Source organism: Cervus canadensis, chromosome 1, assembly GCF_019320065.1.
Source record: "Cervus canadensis isolate Bull #8, Minnesota chromosome 1, ASM1932006v1, whole genome shotgun sequence".
Classification (NCBI taxonomy): Eukaryota; Metazoa; Chordata; class Mammalia; order Artiodactyla; family Cervidae; genus Cervus; species Cervus canadensis.
Window position 1 is genome coordinate 36,055,408 of NC_057386.1, and position 19,000 is coordinate 36,074,407.

The 19,000-nt window shown below is 54.8% G+C and overlaps 1 protein-coding gene and 1 non-coding gene across 4 annotated transcripts; both read left to right on the forward strand.

Annotated features, from left to right (window-relative positions):
• The first annotated feature begins 865 nt into the window (after positions 1 to 865).
• P2RX5 (purinergic receptor P2X 5) lies at positions 866 to 15,375 on the forward strand. Of its 3 annotated transcripts, XM_043477777.1 has the most exons (13): positions 866 to 1,133; positions 4,823 to 4,973; positions 5,626 to 5,697; positions 5,968 to 6,043; positions 6,133 to 6,229; positions 6,493 to 6,573; positions 6,846 to 6,984; positions 7,507 to 7,643; positions 8,056 to 8,149; positions 8,269 to 8,334; positions 10,229 to 10,311; positions 11,180 to 11,329; positions 13,354 to 15,375. In XM_043477777.1, the coding sequence occupies exons 1-13, from the start codon at positions 997 to 999 to the stop codon at positions 13,421 to 13,423; spliced, it is 1,353 nt and encodes a 450-aa protein (XP_043333712.1). In that variant the 5' UTR covers positions 866 to 996; the 3' UTR covers positions 13,424 to 15,375. The 3 variants fall into 3 exon arrangements, with proteins under 3 accessions (XP_043333712.1, XP_043333716.1, XP_043333705.1); XM_043477781.1 differs by lacking the exon at positions 11,180 to 11,329; XM_043477770.1 differs by lacking the exons at positions 11,180 to 11,329; positions 13,354 to 15,375 and adding an exon at positions 10,419 to 11,165.
• A 191-nt stretch (positions 15,376 to 15,566) lies between these two features.
• LOC122425023 lies at positions 15,567 to 15,673 on the forward strand. Its single transcript, XR_006264657.1, has one exon. It is a non-coding gene; the product is annotated as a U6 spliceosomal RNA (small nuclear RNA).
• The last annotated feature ends 3,327 nt before the right edge of the window (positions 15,674 to 19,000 follow it).

Consider the following 19,000-nt stretch of genomic DNA (forward strand, 5'->3'; position numbering starts at 1 on the left):
ACTTCTGACTCCCAGAGCCTGTGGTTCAGGGAAGGGACTTCTCATTGGTGTGTGAGAGCCAGGCCAGGGAGAGGGGCAGGTCAGACTGCAGGATGGTAATGCCTGAGATGCAGAAAACAAAGCGTTCACAGCCCAACACACACATGCACTCGAAGCCCGCCCAGGACCCCGAGGCTCTCTCTGAGGCCGCCCCATGGTCCAAACCTGATCTTTTCAGAGGTGTTCTCATCTCCGCTCGCACCACCTCTAATTTAATTTCACGTGTTGTGAGGGTGACAGATTTAGCAGCTTAGATTAGGTCCCCGCTCTTGCCTTGGGAACATTTCAAACAGTTGGCACCCGCCCTCTCTCCAGGCATATTTTAAGATCCCAGGCCTCGGTTGCCTGTCTCCCCGCCCCCACGCCACGCCACCCCACCCCTCCCCTCCTCCCTATCTTGGCCCCCAACTGCCTGGGAGTGCGGGGTTTAAACCGGCCGCAGTTGCTGCAGTAGGAACACGCACCTCGTTCCAGCCGACGCGGTAGCCGAGGGTCTGACAAGTCTAGTCTCCCCCAGCTTGCTCTTTATCCCGCCCGCCCGCACTTCCTGTGCTGTAGGTTCCCCCCGACCCCCGCCCCGGGGGCCTCAGTTTCCCCGTCAGTTCAGGAGGAGGAACCCCCGGGGTTTCTTTGGGGGGCGGAGAGAGCGGGGTTTGCTTCCAGGGAAGCCCCTCTCAGCGCGTCCCACCCGCGCGGCCATCACCCGGAGGGCCGCCGCAGAGCAGGGCGGGCGGCGGCCTGGCGCTGTCACCGTCAGGGGAGGAAGCGGCAAGGTCGCGGTCCGAGGTCCCCGCCTGGCCTCCGGCGGAGCCGCTGCAGCCTCGCCGGCAGCCGGCCCCCGCGCGTTAAGCCGTGCACCCGGCGGCCGCGGGGCCCACGCTGGGGGCCGGGCGGGCGGGGGCAGCTCCATGCGCCACACGTGCGGCCGCGCGATCGCCGGCCAGGTGAGCCGGAGCCATGGGGCAGGCAGGCTGCAAGGGGCTCTACCAGTCACTCTTCGACTACAAGACGGAGAAGTACGTCATCGCCAAGAACAAGAAGGTGGGCCTGCTCTACCGGCTGCTGCAGGTCTCCATCCTGACCTACCTGGTGGTGTGAGTTCTCTGGGGGCTTTGGGGAGCGGGCAGGGTCCGCTGGGGGCGGCAGCGGTGGCCTCCGGAGCTTGGGAATTGGTGTGTGGGCGCCTGGGGTGCCCTGTGACTGGGGTCTGGGACTGCTTCTGGAGGGGGCCCTTCTGGTACCCGTGGGTGTAAGGGTAGGGGCTAAGGAAGGAGGCCTCCACTCCCCCACCGGCTCAGGAGGTGATGAGATGCGCCAGGGGTCCTGGGTCCTCCCATTTCTCAGGCTTTCCGTGGTCAGCTCCTTCCTCAGGGCTGGGGCCCCAGCGTTAGGGCTTTGGGCAGAGGGTGAGGATGCAGGGGGCTGGGCTTCAGCTGTCCCTGCCGCCTCCCTGGGCCTGGTCTGGACTGGCCCAGGCCCCGGGTAGGTTATTTATAATCACTGAGATCAGTGCCAGGCTTGGGGCTGGGGCAACTCATGAGCCTGGCGTGTCCCTGCTGGTCAGCTCGCCCCACCCGGGACTGGCCTCTCTGGTATCCAGCCGGGGCCGGGGGTCCTGCCGGGATCCCTGGATCCTCCCTGGCACCCACCTCTCCTGCCCCGCAGGAGCCGGCACCATCAGCTGAGAGGGCAGCTCCTTGGGGTCAGCCAGGGGTTCAGAGCCCTCGCCCCCAAGCAGGGAGGGGACAGGTGGAGAGGAAATGACACCAGAGAGCTGCGATGCGGATGCGTCTCTTTTACTCCCTCAGCAACTGCTGTGGAGTCCCTCCCACTTTTTGCCCCTTTGGGAGGGCAGCCCTGACCTCACCTTGCTCCCACTGGAGGGCTTCATCCCTGAGGCATCTGGCTGTCTCCGCCTGAAGGCTTTTCCTTGGTGTTGCTCCTCAGCCAGGGGTCTCTTTCACACCTGGCTTCTCACAGGCTCCTCCCCAGAAATCCCACAGTGTAATTACATGCTCTTTCAGGGGATCATTTTGTTTAGTGTCTGTGCTGACTCCCTGCCATTCTGAGCGCCCTGAGGATCCTGGTTGGTGCCTGCTGTACAGAGAACTCTTCCTGGCACCCCGGATGGGCAGGGCGTCCTGCGGGACCTCCGGAAGGCGGTTTCCTGCCCTCTGCTTGCCTCAATGTTTCCAATTTTATGGAAGGGGCTCTAACTCTAACAATCTCTAACTAGCAGTAACATCAGTAATAAGTTGATGTGTTGTGTTCATTGAACTTCTCCTCTGTGCCTGGTACTCACTGTACTAAGCAATTTACATGTCCCATCTTATTAAAATATATATATATATATTTATATTTTGATTAATTTGTACTTACAGAAAAGTTTTAAGAGTACTACAGACTTTTTTTAATGCCTTTCACCCCGATTCCCCCAAATGTTAACATTGTACTTCATTTGTGTTGTCCTTACCTGTTTCTCTATGTGTGTATGTGTATATATGTGCAGTTTTTTCTGTTGAGTAGGTTGCAGGCATGAAAATTTAGAAATTAACACCGAAATAATATTATCACCTAAGCAATAGACCTTCTGTAAATTGTCCCCTAAGTTACCTTTATAGGAAAAGAAAATCTGATACCATGCCTTGTATTCAGTTGTCATATCTCCTTTACTCTGGAATCACTCCCGAGTCTGTATCTATGACTCTGACGTTTTTTAGAGTACAGGATCTTTTTAAAACCATTTTTAAACCCACTCCAGTATTCTTGCCTGGAAAAGTCCATGGACAGAGGAGCCTGGCGGGCTGCAGTCCATGGGGTTACATGCCTGAGCATGTGTGCACGAGGGTGGAGGGAGATGGGTTGGTAGCAATAAAGTGGTAGGACTGAAAAAAAAAAAAAAGAAACAACCATTTTTAAATTGAGGTAAAATTCATATAGCATGTAATTCATGATTTTAGCCATTTTAAGTTATATAGTTCAGTGGTTTTTAGCACATCCACAGTGTTGTACAGCCAGCACCATTGTCTAGTTCTAGGCTGTTTCCATCACCCTCAAAATAGATTGTATCTATTTACAAGCCATTGCAATTCTCCCCTACCCCCATCCCTTGGCAACCACTTAATCTACTTTTTGTCTCTCTAGATTTGCCCATTCTGGACTTTTCATATAAATCAAATCATTACAACATGTGGCCTTTTTTGTCTGGCTTCTTTCACTTAGCATCATGTTTTCAAGGTTTATCCATGTTGTAGCCTGTGTTAATGAATCATTCCAAGGGCTGAATAATATCTCATTGTATGCAGACACCACATTTGTTTATGCATTCATCTGTTGGACATTTGGATTGTTTTTACTTTCTGCCTATTATGAATAATGCTGCCAAGAACATTCACGTGTCAGTTTTTGTGTGGATATACATTTTCCATTGTCTTGGGTACATACTTGGGAATGGAATTGCTGGGTCACATGGTGACCTTTTGAGCGCCTATCCAGCTGCTTTCCACAGCACCTGTACAGCTGTACATTCCCGCTGGCAAGTCCCGGTTTCTCTGCATCCTCACCAACACTTGTTATTTTCCATTTTTTGGACTACAGCCATCTTATTGGGTGTGAAGTACTGTCTCATTGTGGTTTCTATTTGCATTTCCCTAATGACTAAAGATGTTAAGCATCTTTTCAGGGGCATATTGGCCATTTGAGTGTCTTTCTTGGAGAAATGTCTATTCACATCCTTGGGTGCTAAGTTGCTTTAGTTGTGTCTGACTCTTTGAGACCCTATGCACCATGTCCTGCCAGGCTCCTCTGTCCATGGGATTCTCCAGGCAAGAATACTGGAGTGGGTTGCCATTTCCTTCTCCAGAGGATCTTCCCAATTCATATCCTTAACTCATATTTAAACTGGATTATTTGTCTTTTTTACCATTGAGTTGTAAGACTTTGTATATTCTGGGTACTAGACCCTCATCAGATATGTGACTCACAAATATTTTCTCCCATTCTATGGGTTGTCTTTTCACTTTGTTGATAGTGTCCTTTGATGCACAAAAAAAGTTCTTAATTTTGATCAAGTCCATTATTTTTCTCTATTTTTTTCCATTTGTTGCTTGTGTTTTGGGTGTCAGAGTATAGAATTTTTAAAAAAGATTGTTTCTTTACTTTTGGCTGCCCTGGGTCTTCACTGCTGCACACAGGCTGCTCCCTAGTTGTGGTGCACAGGCCTCTTATTGCGGTGGCTTCTGCTGTGGCGCTCAGGCTCTAGGCCATTGTGGTGCTTGGGCCTGGTTGCCCCGTGGCACGCAGGGTCCTCCTGGACCTGGGATTGAACCGGCGTCTCTTGTATTGCAAGGCAGATTCTTAACAACTGGACCACCAGGGAAGCCCCAGAGTGTAGGATTTTGCGCTTTAGTTTTGTAGAGTCCCCTCAGTTTGGATCTGTCTGAGGTCTCCTCGTGATTAGTTCTAGGTTGTACCCCATGCCCCTTAGTTGGAGGGAGGTGCCGTTAGCCCTGTGTTGACCCCCGGAGTTCACTGGCTCGCCCGAGGTCACGTGACAAGTTGGGGTGGGCGGGCTGCAGGGCCCCGACAGCAGCAGCCTCTCCCTCCTGGGGCCGCTTGTCTCCTCCACTGTTTGCAGGGCTGGCTTTCAGGCAGCGGTGGGAGTTGTGACTCCTGCCCAGGAAGGGTGGAGCCCCAAGCCTGCCCCCTCTGCACTCTGGGGGCCTGGGGAGACCTCCTGAGGACAACGCGAGGCTGATGACCACCTGCTTGCCCCTCCCTGCAGTTGGGTGTTCCTGGTGAAGAAGTGTTACCAAGATACCGACACATCCCTGCAGAGCAGCATCATCACCAAAGTCAAGGGCGTGACTTTCACCAACACCTCGGAGCTGGGGGAGCGGCTCTGGGATGTTGCTGACTACGTCATCCCACCCCAGGTCTGAGCCCCACCCAGCACAGGGGGACCCAGCTGGCAGGGTCTGGCTCTGGATGGATCATGTGGGAAGCTGCTTGGGGACTCAGGGGCCTCCACTCACTGTCTTCCTTGGCCTGTGATGGCTGCAAGGTTTGCAGACAGACTCTGCCCAGGTCCTTCCCCCCGCACCAAGCCCCTATACTCCTTGACTGTGCCTTACGGGGCTGCTCTGTTTGCAACAAACCCTGAGCTTCTTGAGACCAACTGGGACCCAGAGACTTTCCATGTCCATGTGAGTCAGAAGGTCTGACAACAAAAGCCCCAACTTTATATTGGCCACTGCCCCTGGCAGCAGTTCCCTGGCCTGATCACAGTTCCCGGGGCCAGGGCTGGGCTGTCTCCTCACTGCCTCTTCTCTCTCTCCTTCTAGAGCTCAGGTTGGACCCTGGGGGCTGAGGTCAGCATGGTTTGGGGTTGTGGGCATGAAAGAGACCCATCTAAGGATACCTGCTCAGGGACTCCAAGGCCAGTGGGCACGTGGGTGGGATCCACTGATTTTGTGGACCCAGCGTTTGCAGTACCCATGCAGAGGCCCTACCACCTGCCAGGCAGCTCTGGGAAGGAGGGACCCCAGACAACAGGAAGGGGCTCCTCAACCCCCTCTGGTTTCTCAGGGAGAGAACGTCTTCTTTGTAATCACCAACCTGGTCGTGACCCCCAACCAGCGGCAGGAAACCTGTGCTGAGGTGCGTTTTGGTCCTGAGAGCAGGGTGTGGGGATGGGAGAGGTGCAGGCAGTGTTTGGGGTCCACCTCTCTACTGAAGCAGGGGCTTCTACCCCTCCCAGGGCCCCTGGGGGAATGTGTGTACCGGTGTGCATACCTGCATGATTCGGGGGAGAAGCAGGTTCCCAAGGCATGTGTGGCCCCAGGCAGGGAGGAGCCCCTGTCCTCCCCCTGGGGTGGGATCTGGCTCTGAGAAGGGGTACCCCTGCCCAGGCACCCTCTCTCTTGGCAGAGTGCAAGCGTTCCCGATGCCCTGTGCTACGAGGACAGCGACTGCCCTCCTGGGGAGCCTGTTGCGGCTGGAAATGGTGAGGCCTGGAGCGGCCGGGGCTGGGGGTTGGGGAGGGGCTGGAGCCGGGAGGTTCCTGGCACCGTCCTTGTCCCCCTGCCTCTGCAGGAGTGAGGACAGGCCGCTGCCTGCGGGAGGGGAGCGCACAGAAGGGCACCTGTGAGATCTTCGCCTGGTGCCCGGTGGAGACAATGTCCAGGCCGACGTGAGTGGCTATAACCTCGGGACCCTGAGGAGTCACCCAGTCCTGGGCAGTGGGTCCCAGCCTGATGGTGGAGACACGTCCACTCAGAGTCCTCATTTTGGGGGGAGGAGCCGGGACAGCCCACAAAGGCCCAACGACCACTCCAACATGACTGAATTAACTGTCCTTTGCAAAGGCTTCGGGGCACCCAGGGGCAGGCAGTCTTCAGCCTCAGCATGGAGCAGGCAGGCCCCCTGAATAGGCCGTCCTGCCTTTGTTTTCAGGAAGCCACTTCTGGGCGAAGCTAAAGACTTCACTGTTTACATAAAGAACTTCATTCGTTTCCCCAAATTCAACTTCTCCAAGTACGTGGGCCTGTGTGCATGGTGTGTACGTGACGCTGTGTGTGAATGAATCACTGGACATTGAGGGGGCACCCTTTCCTCTGCTGTGGCGGCAGGGCTCTTACTGAAGGATGTTGGGGTGGAGGAAGTAATCAGGACCAGGGTAGGGGCTAAGTCAAGGGCTCATCCGGGCTGGGCAAGGGGTCCGGTGACTCCTGGGTCAGGCCCAGTTTCTGGCCTGGGAACAGCAAGTCTCACCTTTATTCCCCTGGCTCTTCATGGCCTCCACCCAGGACCAATGTGCTGGACACCACAGACAGAACTTTCCTGAAGTCCTGTAAGTTTAGCCCCAAGAACCCCTACTGTCCCATCTTCCGACTGGGCTCCGTGGTCAGCTGGACGGGGAGCAACTTCCAGGAGATAGCGGTGCAGGTGGGTGGTATGTGCTCAGGGAGCCCTCCCCAAGGGCCGAGGGCTGTGGGCTTGGACTCTGCAATGAGGAGGGGTGTGGAGGAGGACCCATGGGGGGAGCCGGCCCTGCAGTAACCTGCCCAGGGACCTGTGCTCTCAGCATTGGCTGTGATGCACAGTCAGCCGTGCTGCACTTGCTGAGGGGCACACTCGCACCTGTGTTTGGTTCTACGTCCTCGGGGCATCAGCTGAGACCAAGCCAGGAGCCCCCATGGCACCCTGGCTCTGCTTTGAGCGGCCAGTGCCACAGTAGGGGCTCGCTCCGGTCATTCCCTTCTCCCTGGGGTGTGGAGCGGGAGATGTGGGTCATGCATTTGTCTCAGCCACTCCAGAGGTGTGAACCCTGGGCCTTCCACCATCCTCCCGGAAGGATGCTGCAGTGGAGCTGAGCCCTTACCCGAGCTCTCCATGAAGAGCTGGCCTGTGACTTCTGTCCACCTCCAGAAAGTTCTGTGTCTTGATTCATGTCTCTTTTGCATCAAGGGCGGTGTGATAGGAATTCAGATTGAATGGGACTGTGATCTTGATAAAGCGCCTTCTGAATGTTACCCTCGCTATTACTTTAACCGTCTGGACAACAGATTTTCAGGAAACTCTATCTCTTCTGGGTACAACTTCAGGTAACTGGGGCTAAGCCTGCCACATTATGACCCTGTCCACATTTCCTGTCCTTCCCTGGGTGCCAGCGCTATGATATCCCTTCCTGGGGGTGGGTGTCAGAGTGGGAGGTGCAGGGAGGCAGCCAGGGTGCCTCTGGGAAAGGAGAAGGATCTGTCACGGCTCTGGACTTGCCCTGGAGCGGAGGGCTGGGTCAGGTCCATCAGTGCCTGGTGGCCCCAGGTTGGTCCAGCAGTGGTGGGAAAGCCTTCACCCTTTGGGGACTGTCTGGCAAGAACTTCGAAGATCTGAACGAACCTTTAATGTCACATAGCAAGAGGGTCTCCAGTCTTTCCTGGGGTTGCTGAGAACCAGGGTGCCGGGGTGGGTGGAGGCAGCCGAAGGCCCAGGCAGGCTGAGCCGTGTCTCCCCCAGGTTTGCCAAGTACTACCGAGACGCAGCCGGGGTGGAGTTCCGCACGCTGTTTAAAGCCTACGGGATCCGCTTCGATGTGATGGTGAATGGCAAGGTGTGTGGGTGAGGCTCCCCTTCTGGGAGGGTGGGCCATGCCGGGGGTGTCCCGGCTGGCTCTGGTGGAGTCCCTGGGGGTCCCGCTGTGCCTCACCCTACCTTGTCTCCCTGCTTCAGGCTGGCAAGTTCAATATCATCCCCACGATCATCAACGTGGGCTCAGGGGTGGCACTCATGGGAGTGGTGAGTACTTCTCCCCTCCCCCTTGACCCTCTGAGCACCGCAGCGGGAGGGGGCACTGCCCAGGGGAGAGAGCTGTCCCAGCGCTCCAGAAGGAATCAGAGCTGGGGAGATCAGTGCGGGATGGGGCTGAAGAGGACTTCCTGGGATTTCACACTCCTCTGGCAGCCCCCGGGTGTCAGCGCCTGCCTGGGATTCTCTTTCCAGAGCTAGAGAGGCTTCTGCCTGTGGCTCGGCAGCTGGGGGTTCTCCGGGATCCTCCGCAGCCTTGTCTCCACTTCCACTAAAATGAGGCAGCTCTGGCAATATACAGGGCTTCTCAGCCATGGCCCTGTTTATATTTTGGGCCAGATAACTTTTTTTGTGGGGTGATCGTGTGCGTTGTAGAGTGTTTAACAGCATCCCCAGCCTCTCCCCATGAGTTGTCAAAAGCAACTTCCCCCACAGTTGTGCCGGCCAAAAATGTCTGCAGCCATTGCCAGACTGCCACGAGTTGTGATTCACAGGGACTAAAAAGATGAGAGGCAGGCAAGTTGGGCTGTAGTCCTTCCTCAGGTCTGTTCCGAACTTCAGCTGGGCAGAGGGGCCACATGAGGGGAAGCAGCACTGGCGGGCAGGGAAAGGGTTATTCCTGATCTTTCATGCCCCTTTGTTTTTTTCCTGAAAGTGTTTTAAAAACAAGGGAGTTATCGGTGAGTGGCTTGCATCCACCCCAGCGAGCCCCTTGTTGAGGTTTCTGGCAGCTTTGTCCCTGGTTCCTCTGCCTGGGAGGTCACAACAGCTCCCCTGGAGGCTTCCAGGAGGACCTAGGACTGACTTTTTATTGAGATCAGAAACACCATGTCCTATAACAGGACTCAGGGAGGCCATGCTCCTGAGAGATGAGTCAGTGGATGAAAGTGGGCTCCAAGTGACTCCTCTTTAACTGCAGACAATATTGTTGGGGAGCCTGTATGTGTGCACATGTAGAGAGGGGCCATGTTCAGGCCTCTTTCTTATGATGTGCATATATCAGAACATGGGGATCTGGGACATACCTGTGGAATGAGGGTAACGGGAAAAGTGGCAGAGGCTGGGTGGGGGTGGGAGGAGTGTTCTCTATGGAACAATGAATTGATAACCCTTTTGACATCTGGAGGGGGGAAGAAAAGGTGTGCAGTGCCCAGGGTCAGAGAACCAGGTTCACCTGTGGGACTGTCCATCAGTCCTCTCCCACCCCCTCCGCTGTGCTCTGGGGGCAGTTGCCCTCTGGTGGAGGAGACCGGTATTTGCACCATCCGGTCTGGTCTGAAGAGCTCATGTTCAGGTGTCAGTGGGTCTGCTGGGTTAGCTCAGGCCTCCTCCTCTTTCCTTGACCACTGCAGTGGTGTCCTTGTTCAGATACCCTCCAATCCATGTGACTACTAGAGGGATGTTCCCACAATGCTGCATTTCTGTGTCCTGCCCGGGTTCCCAGGCATGACAAGCTGGTTCTTTGCTGAGCTTTTTTTCCTTCTGTCTTAAATAAAATCCAATTCAGACTCAAGACTCAGCCCAGAGGACCCTCCCAGACTGAGTAAAGTTCCATCTTCTCTCTGCTTCTCTTCCCATGATGGGACAGTCGCTCATCATTTACATGCTTATCTCCTGCACCCGGGGAGGGGGGGTCCCCCAAGGGTGTCATTGTCTTCCCTTTCACTGGTGAGCGCTTAGCAAACACTGGCTGAAGATGTGGTTCCAAGGGGTCCAGGTAGTGCGGGGGTGCTTGGCCTGACAGATCAGATGGACCACAGGCTGACTGGCTGCACCGTGGGCCAGCTTTGTGGCCTTGGACAAAGGAGCCTCTGAGCTCAGCGCCCTCATCTATTGGTGTCAAGTGGCCCGGCGCACTGAGTCAGGGACCTCTGCTCTTTTACAGGGGTCTTTCTTCTGTGACCTGGTACTCATCTACTTCATCAAAAAGAGCCACTTTTATCGAGACAAGAAATACGAGGAAGTGAGGTCAGTTATGCTTCCTCCCAGTGGCCCAAGGGGAGCCCACTAGGTCAGCGTTTCCCTCCATGACTCAGAACCCTGACCCTGGTTTTCTGTTGACGTCTGTGGGGCAGAGGCAGGGCTGAATGCCAGGAGCTGTCTTGGAAGGGCTGGGGAAGGTGGAATGTTCTGAGTACCGGCTCTACAGAACTGGATTCTGCTTCGGAGCAGCCAGCAGAAGAGAAGGCCACCAAAGGCCACGGGAAGGAGACCTGGTTTCCAGGCCTCCTTGGGCCTCAGTCTCTCTGTGAGACAGGAGTGTTGGTTTACACAGAGTGTCTTCCAGCACCTGTAATTTTAGGATTCTTGGACTTGGTGGTCCTGGTGGGCTGGGGCTGAGGGAGGCTGGAGTGGCAGAAGGAGGAAAAATAAATGGAGCCCCCCGCCACCCGCTCTGGAGGCCTATTTCCAGGCTCCCTTGGGCAGTGGGCTTGGTGGGGTTTGTGTGTGTGTTCAGAAGAGCGGACCACAGTTTGAGTGGGAAGTCCTGAGGGCTGGGCGGACAGGAAGGGGCAAGGGGCTGTGGCCCAGGCCTTGGGGAAGGCTTTCTGGAGGAGTGGGATGGGAATGCAGCTGGTGGGCTCAGGACAGGCACTGGGTGCTCCCTCAGCCCCGCCACACCCTGGGATGGGACAGGGGGCCAGCCTGCCTCCTCTGCCTGGACTGACCCCAGCCCTGGTTCTCAGGCTGAGCCCTGAGCCCTGACTGCACCTGCCACCCTGCAGAGCTGCTGGAGGAAGAGGGGTGGCCCCTGCAGGGCAAGTGGCACGCCAGTCCCGGGAGAGGGTCATGCCCAGGGCCCACGGGCCAGGGTAACAGGTCATGTCCTGCCCAGGGACCTAGAGGTCCTCGCCCAAATGGCAGAGTCCTCACAGCAGAGCGTGGCCCCGGACGCAGCGGGGCTGGCGGAGCAGCCAGAGGTGCAGGATGAAGGCGGCGCCCAGGAGAATGGCTGTGTGTGTGGGCAGCTCCTCCAGCCTGCCAGGTGAGCGGCTGCTCAGCCAAGGGCCACGAAGGAGGCCCGTGGAGACGGCCCAGCTGCCACCGCACTCCCTGCTCCGGGTGACCTGGCCACAAGGCAGGGTGCCGGGGACCTCACAGAGCCCATCCAAGCTGGACTCTGGGAGGAGGGGTGCTGGTGGTTGGCGCTTTAGCTCCTCCACGATCCCCATCATCCCCCAACACCCCTGAGTGACCACAAACCTGTCTGCCTGCTATGCTGTCCCAGCGTTACAACAGTAATGTACTAACATTCACTCAGGCTTTCTCTGCTGGGCACTGCGCTGAGCCCTGTGAACTCATTTCAGCAACCTAACGAGATGGACACTAAGAGCCCCTGTTTTACTAATGAGGAAAGTCAGACACAGAAAGCTCAAGTAACTTGCTTCAGTCACACGGCTAATAAATGGCAGAGTTGGGACTTGAACCTGGGCAGCATGCTCCTAGAATCCAGCCCTTCTCCATCAAGTTATTTGACCTTACTGAGCCCTTCCTTCCTCTACTCCTGTCAGAGCTGCCTCCCCTGAGCTCCTCTGATGTGGACATTCTGGAGCTGCCCGAGCCTCAGGATGGCGGTGGCTCTGTTGACAGGTGGCCTGCAGGCCGCCCTGCCCTGGAACACGGCCCCGGGTAGCCTGGCAAGGGAGGCAGCCCTGGGGCCTGCTTTGCTTCTGCCTCACTACCGCGCCTGGCCCTTTCTGGGCTCATTTACCCTTTGATCTAGGGGTGCTGGGCACAGGGGCCCCTCTGGCTCAGTGAGTAGGTTTCCCTGACTCTCCTCTTGTCAACTGTGTCAGAGGGGTTCACTGACCCGGGCTGGGTACCATCTGCCTTGCGCGTTCATTCTCTGCTGACTCAGCGACTGGCAGCCTCCAGCGGGGAGTTGAGCGTGGGCAGGGGGAGAGAGAGAGGTGAGCCAGGACAAGAGGGGAGGCACGCAGGGAGAGGAGTGGGGAGAGACGGGGGGGAAGAGAGAGGTGAGCCAGGACAGAGGGGAGGCACGCAGGGAGAGGAGTGGGGAGAGAGGTGAGCCAGGACAGAGGGGAGGCACGCAGGAGAGGAGTGGGGAGAGAGGGGTGAGCCAGGACAGAGGGGAGGCACGCAGGGAGAGGAGTGGGAGAGGTGAGCCAGGACAGAGGGGGGCACGCAGGGAGAGGAGTGGGGAGAGAGGTGAGCAGGACAGAGGGGAGGCACGCAGGGAGAGGAGTGGGGAGAGACAGGGGGAGAGAGAGAGGTGACCAGGACGAGAGGAGGGGGAGGCACGCAGAGAGAGAGGTGAGCATGGGGAGAGAGTGAGCCAGGACAGAGGGAGCACGCAGGGAGAGGAGTGGGAGAGAGGTGAGCCAGGACAGAGGGGAGGCACGCAGGGAGAGGAGTGGGGAGAGACAGGGGGAGAGAGAGAGGTGAGCCAGGACGAGAGGAGGGGGGAGGCACGCAGAGAGAGAGGTGAGCCAGGACGAGAGGAGGGGGGAGGCACGCAGAGAGAGAGGTGAGCCAGGACGAGAGGGGAGGCACGCAGGGAGAGGAGTGGGGAGAGAGAGGTGAGCCAGGACGAGAGGGGAGGCACGCAGGGAGAGGAGTGGGGAGAGACAGAGGGAGAGGCCGGGGGACCTGCCGGGCAGGCCTGTGCCAGCAGCCCTCCCACACGCTTCCTGAGCGGACTGCCACTTCCTAGGTGCTCGCCTGAGCTCCTTCACGTGCGGGAGGGAAGACTGGTTGCCTTGCTGGTCTTGGCAAGCCTCAACTGTTGCTGTGGGTTGGGGGGGGGGGCAGTGCTCAGGAGGGCCCCCCATCCGGAGGAGGTTGCCGCTCATTGCTGGTCCAGCTCCAGAGGCCTCAGCCCGAGCATCTCTGGTGCCTGGGCTGCAGCCAGGAACCCCGCAGACTGCACTCTACGCCAGTCCTCACTGCCTGCAGCGCTGCCTGCCCGAAGCTTCTGCGGGCCGAGTCTGCCCTCAGGGAGACCATCCCTGCCCCAGCCGTCCTGTGTGCCCCCACCCGCCCACACAGGTCTGGCCACCAGGGGAACGGAAAGGTGAATGTGGAGCAGCTGCAGAGCCTGCAGACCGTGGAGGCGTAGCCAGAGGCGTTGGCTGAGAGCAGATTTGGGAGCAGAACTGTCCACACCTCTGAAGTGGGAAGAGTCCTGTCGTCGTCCACATGGGACCGGGCTTCCAGGGACAGCACCTCTCCTGAACTTTGGGATCTTGCTACAAGCTTCTTGTTATGTGTGTGGGGAGGGGGGCCTCCCAGTGGGCATAGTGGCTCATGCAGAAGAGGCCCTAAAGCACATTCAGTTACCCATTCATCCATGTGGTAAACAGTTTTTGATGCCGGCTGTGGGCTGGGCCCGTCCAAAAGATGCTTGAATGGGACACTGACCCGGCCCTCAGAGGGGAGCACTCATCTAATCCCCTTCAGAGCCGACGGACATGACAGCTAGGCCCCACACTCTGGCCTGCCTCCAGCCACTAGCTGAGACCTGCACCATTAGCTCTAAAATCCTCAGAGCAATTGATGGCTCCTCAGAGAAGGACCTTGGCCAACACCCAAGCGGACATTTGGCCTTGCCCCTAGGGCTGAAATTTAAAGGTGGCCATGGAGGCAACTGGGAAAGGACTAAAGTGCTGGACCTGTGAGGAGGCAGCCGGCCATGAGGGGAGGAGGAGAGCCTCCGGAAGCCAGGGGACAGTGTCTCATCCTGATAGGAGATGCAATTGCCTGTGTGGTTGGGCTCTTGCTGTTCTGTGGAGCTTGTGTTTCCTTGCTTGGCTTCCCTTCCTCTCTCTGAGGCCCCATCTGAAGGGATAATGAGATGATGGATGGTGCTCAATGTCAAGTGGAAACAGTTTAAGTAAGTTGGTCCTTGACCCCCTCCCTCAGTCGCTGTAAAGCACTGCTACTCAATGCGTGGTCCGTGGACCTGCAGCACTGGCATCACCTAGGTGCTTGTTAGAAATGCAGTCTCAGGCCTTTCCCTCATCCCCCCAAATCAGAACCTGCATTTCAACAGGATTCCCAGGTGATTCATGTGCACGTGAAAGTTTGAGAAACAGTGCTTGAGGAGATATGCAAGGCCTGGTTCTGAAAAGGCCCGCTTTGGCAGGTGGTGTCAATTTTCGGGTCACACTGACACTCAAGTTACCTCGAGACCAAGCAGATTCCCTCCTTCCCTGCCCTGTGAAAGTGACATTATGCTCAATTCATTCAAACTATTTTGAGTAGGTCATACGTAAATGATTCAAAACTTAAGAGGTACAGAGGAACAGAAGTGAAAAGCTTCTCTTCCACCCGTTCCCCGAGGAAACCTGTGCTACCAATTCCAAGAGGCTCACCTGTCTTGCTGAGAATCCACTGGGTTACTCAGGAAACGAACATTGCCGCCTGCAGTCAGACCAGGTCTCTGCTGTCGGATGTGATGGAATGTGCTGGGCTGAGAAGCCCCTGCGTGAGGGGAAGGGCCTAGAGCTCCACCACTGTTGCTGGAACCACCGGGCGGCCAGGGCCTGCGGCGCTGCCTGTGCCCCCGCGAGCCCCGATGCTGTCTGAGCACCTGCCCTGCCTCCAGGGAGCATCCTCTCTGTGAGGACCCTGGCTCTCCTCTGCCCAGAGCAGGCACTTAGCCCCCTTCCCCTGCGGTCTTTGACGAGAGGGTCAGAGGGGCGTGGTCCCCAGAGCAGGACCCCTTGGAGAACAAGCAGCTCCTCCCCCTGGGCTTCCAGGCGACCTGTCAGTAAGCCCAAACTGCTGCTCTGACAAGAAAGAGAAACGCAGGTGATCTGCTGTGGTGTCTCCTTCCTCTCTAAGGCAAACCCTTGGATTTGATAACACAGCATGTTACCTTTATGTCTGGAAGGGATCAAAGGGCAGGGGTCCCAGCCACTTAGAAGTTGGTCTGGTTTCATTTAACCTGTTTTTGGAATCGCTTGGCAGCAGCCACATAATTTGCAGACAGTTGTGCTATTTGTTTTATATTGGAATGGAAATGTCTCCCTACAGTTATTCATCCAGTCAGTAAATATTTATTGAGTACCTCTTGTGTCACGTGTTGGTCTAAATGCTGATGACAGTGGCAAGCGGCACAGAAACGGTCCTGCTCTCAGGTGCTCAGTGTCTAGGGGTCACACATCAGTTACAAACAGGATGGGATGCTTCGAGAGTCCTTAGTGAGGCGTGGCCAGATTTCCACAAGGAAGTGACGTGAGTTGAAATCTGAAAGGTTAGTGCTCGCTTCGGCAGCACATATACTGGAATTGGAACGATACAGAGAAGATTAGCATGGCCCCTGCGCAAGAATGACACGCAAATTCGTGAAGCGTTCCATATTTTTAAAAAGAAAGTATAAAAAAAAAAAGAAAAAAAAAAAGAAATCTGAAAGGTTAGTGGCAGTCTAACTAGGTGATGGGGAGCATCCAGGTCAGGGAACCACACACAGAAAAGACATAAGGAGGACTTAACGAGGAACTGGATGAACAGTGTGCCTGGAACAGCTTCTGTGACGCTTTCATCAAGTGGGCATGCATTACTTTTAAGGGTTACCCCTTTAAACCTCCTGCCATAGACGACTTGTTTCTTCAATCCAGCAAAACCTTCCTGGTGGCTTCCCCACTACATCAGGGGCCCCATGCACAGATGGCCCAGTGACCCCCATCACAGCTTCTGGATAGTCACACATAGCCAGTTCCCTGGCTTTTGCACAGTTCTTCCCCCCCGCCCCCTGCATAATCTTGACCCCGAAGGGGAAAGAAGAGGAGCAGGAATCTGAGCACTTTTCAAACTTGGGAAAGCCCCTTTCCCTCTGCGCAGGAAGATGACCACGCCAGCCTCTCAGGATCTGTCCATGCTAACATCTCAGTATCACAGGAATTGTCTATGGTTATGTTCAAGCCTTGGCCTAAAAGCCATCTGCCTGACAATCAGACTTATTCCATGCCTTTGGAGTACCATGATGCTGGCCAACAGGAAAGTTTTAAATTAAGTGCTATTAGTGTGACATGATGGGGACCGGCCACTGAAAGAGTGAGTGCCCTTTACTCCTGACGCGGGGTCATCAGGACTGATCCGTCATGGATGCCTTTCTGTGGCCCCCCCCAACCCAACTCCATCAGTTCCTCTCTCAGGGGCTAGCTGCCGCTCTGGGGACCAGTCATAAACGGAGACTGTGACTTCCTCCAGGTGTCTCTGAGTGCCCTGGGAAGTCCTTACATCACCCCACGTGGAAAGGCATCTTGGATGTCTGGTCTACTTGGTTCCAACCTGCCCCTCTCCTCCCCTAGTGGTACAACTTTCCTCAGAGCATATTCTCCAGGGGAGTCAAGAATGCTCTCTACAAAAGACACCTTTCTTCCAGCTCTCTCTCCTTAGGCCCATTCACAGAATTAAAGCGGGGAGGATGGCAAGCACTTTCTGGGTCCTGCCCAATACATGCATTCTCTGACATTTTAATTTGGCTACAAGACAATTTAAAAGGTGTTAACTTTAAATGTACTCTTTTTTTATCTTTCATATTTTCACAGACATCCCATGTTTTAGAGGAAAACGTAAAGACATGACCAAAAGAGGCAGACACAAGAAACACTTAGTGAGCAACATATTACCTTCCTTACTGTCTTTGCAAAGAAATTCAAATTAAAGTAAGGAAACTTCTTAAATGCGCTAACGTTAAAGGTCCAGGAAGGCACTGATAAAACTGGTACTTAGCATTTAGAATCAGGTTTTTAGCTTCTGCTCTAGTAGATTAAACTTCCTCAAAATAATACAGACATGCACTTTTATTTTTTTATAAAAGTGAGCATCTCAAACAATCTTCCTGCCTAGCAATAGAGGAAAGGTTAAGTAAATCAGATCACTGATTTACTCACCAGTAGGACTCACTCTACTTCTCCCTTACTCGGTGTCAGGACCGACCCCTCCCCACTGAGAGTTCAGAGGTGGTCACTGGAAGACGCAGGCAAAGCTATCGCCTCAGCCACTTCTTAGCTTCATGTGAAAGCATCTGGTACAGAACCCAAATGGGATTCAGGAGGCCTGTGCCTCCGCTGTTGGTCACAGGCCACCTATTATCTGTAAAAGGGGACTTGGCTTCAAGTTTTCAGATCCCCTTCTGATCAAAAACTGATTCTTTTTCTTAAAGTCCCAATCTGATCACATCACTTCTAACTAAAACGTTCAAAGGCTCCCCCTTCATATGTTAGTATAAAGGTCAAACTGTAATTGAGCAAGACCCTATGTGGCCTTCCCAGGACAGACTGTCCGCTACCTGCCTCCCGTCTGTAGCAGCTTCTGCCTCTGAGCCTTCCCTGAGTTCCAAAGAATTAATTTAATCAGAGAAGTGAGAAAATGCAGAAAGAAATGAAAACCATCAAGGAAGACAAAATAACAATAGGCCAATGATAAGTCCAGGACCTTCAGATCCTTCCCAGGGACTATAGATAATATTTTGAGCCATGTTTTTTGAGCTGTTTAGCAGATACTGGAACCCTCACCAGGGGGAAGTTAACTGCATGCTGCCCACAAGCACGCAGACCCCAGATGGGTTAGAACCATTTGGTTGATGGTGTCGACTCCTGGTCACTTCAAGAGCAACCAATCAGAAGAATGTCCTCAAGTTAATTACACACCCTGAAACCCTCTCCTTCACCCTATCTCAAAAAACCTCTCCCTGAAAGCTGAAAGTTTTAGGCCTTTTGAGCACTAGCTGCCTGGTCTCCTTGCTTTTTGCCTGTGATAAACACTGCTACCCGGTGTCAGCAGATTAGCTGCATTGTGCATGGGTGGACCCAAGTTTGGTTTGAAAGCAGAACTCCCCACTGCAGCCTACCTCACAGCCTCTTAACTTCAGACCCAGGTCAAAGTCCTTCCTTCCCAATCGCCCTCACACATGCACTTTCTTGCACGTAACCCCCTTCTTCACAATTTTGAGTCTCAATTGTAATGTTATTTCTTCAAGGAAGCTACCCAATTCCGCCCCCACCCCCAATAATCTGGACTAGGTTTGGGGCTCCTCTGTACTCTCTTCATAGTTCTTATCATAATCTATTTGTGATATCAGGTAGCAGTCCTGGTGAGTACAGTGGTAAGAGCATCCCCATCTATTGGGCGGGAGACTGGTGATGATTCCCACACAGGGAGGCAACACACACAGTGATAAAGAATCTGCCTGCTAATGCAGGAGTCGCAAGAGACCTGGGTTCGACCCCTGCATCAGGAAGATCCCCTGGAGAAGGAAACAGCAACCTGCTTCACTATTCTTGCCTGGAAAATTCCATGAATAGAGGAGCCTGGTGGACCACAGCCCATGGGGCTGCAAAGAGGGGTACATGACTGAGGAACTCAGCACCTGGTAACTGAATTACAAGTGTAAAGTAACAAGTGTAAAAAAGTAACAAGTGTAAAAGGTACAAGGTACAATGCCTGGCATATTTGTTGTTGCTAAGTCGATTCTTCTGAGACCCCACAGACTGTAGCTTGACCTGCTCTTCTGTCCATGTAGGGAACACTTAATATTCACTGTTACTAGTTCTCAGGATGTTAACGGTAAGTTCTCTCCTTGTTTAGGTCCTCCTATCCTCTCTCTTGGAGAAGAAAATGGCAACCTACTCCAGTACTCTTGCTTGGAAAAGCCCATGGACAGAGGAGCCTGGTAGGGTACAGTCCA

What these genes read in the sequence shown, in the direction of transcription:
- P2RX5 (XM_043477770.1), top strand. Translation starts at nt 997, where the DNA reads ATGGGGCAGGCAGGCTGCAAGGGGCTCTACCAGTCACTCTTCGACTAC. An exon ending in GCCTGTTGCGGCTGGAAATG is followed by an intron (nt 6,044 to 6,132) that starts GTGAGGCCTGGA and finishes CTGCCTCTGCAG; the next exon opens with GAGTGAGGACAGGCCGCTGC. An exon ending in GAGACAATGTCCAGGCCGAC is followed by an intron (nt 6,230 to 6,492) that starts GTGAGTGGCTAT and finishes CTTTGTTTTCAG; the next exon opens with GAAGCCACTTCTGGGCGAAG.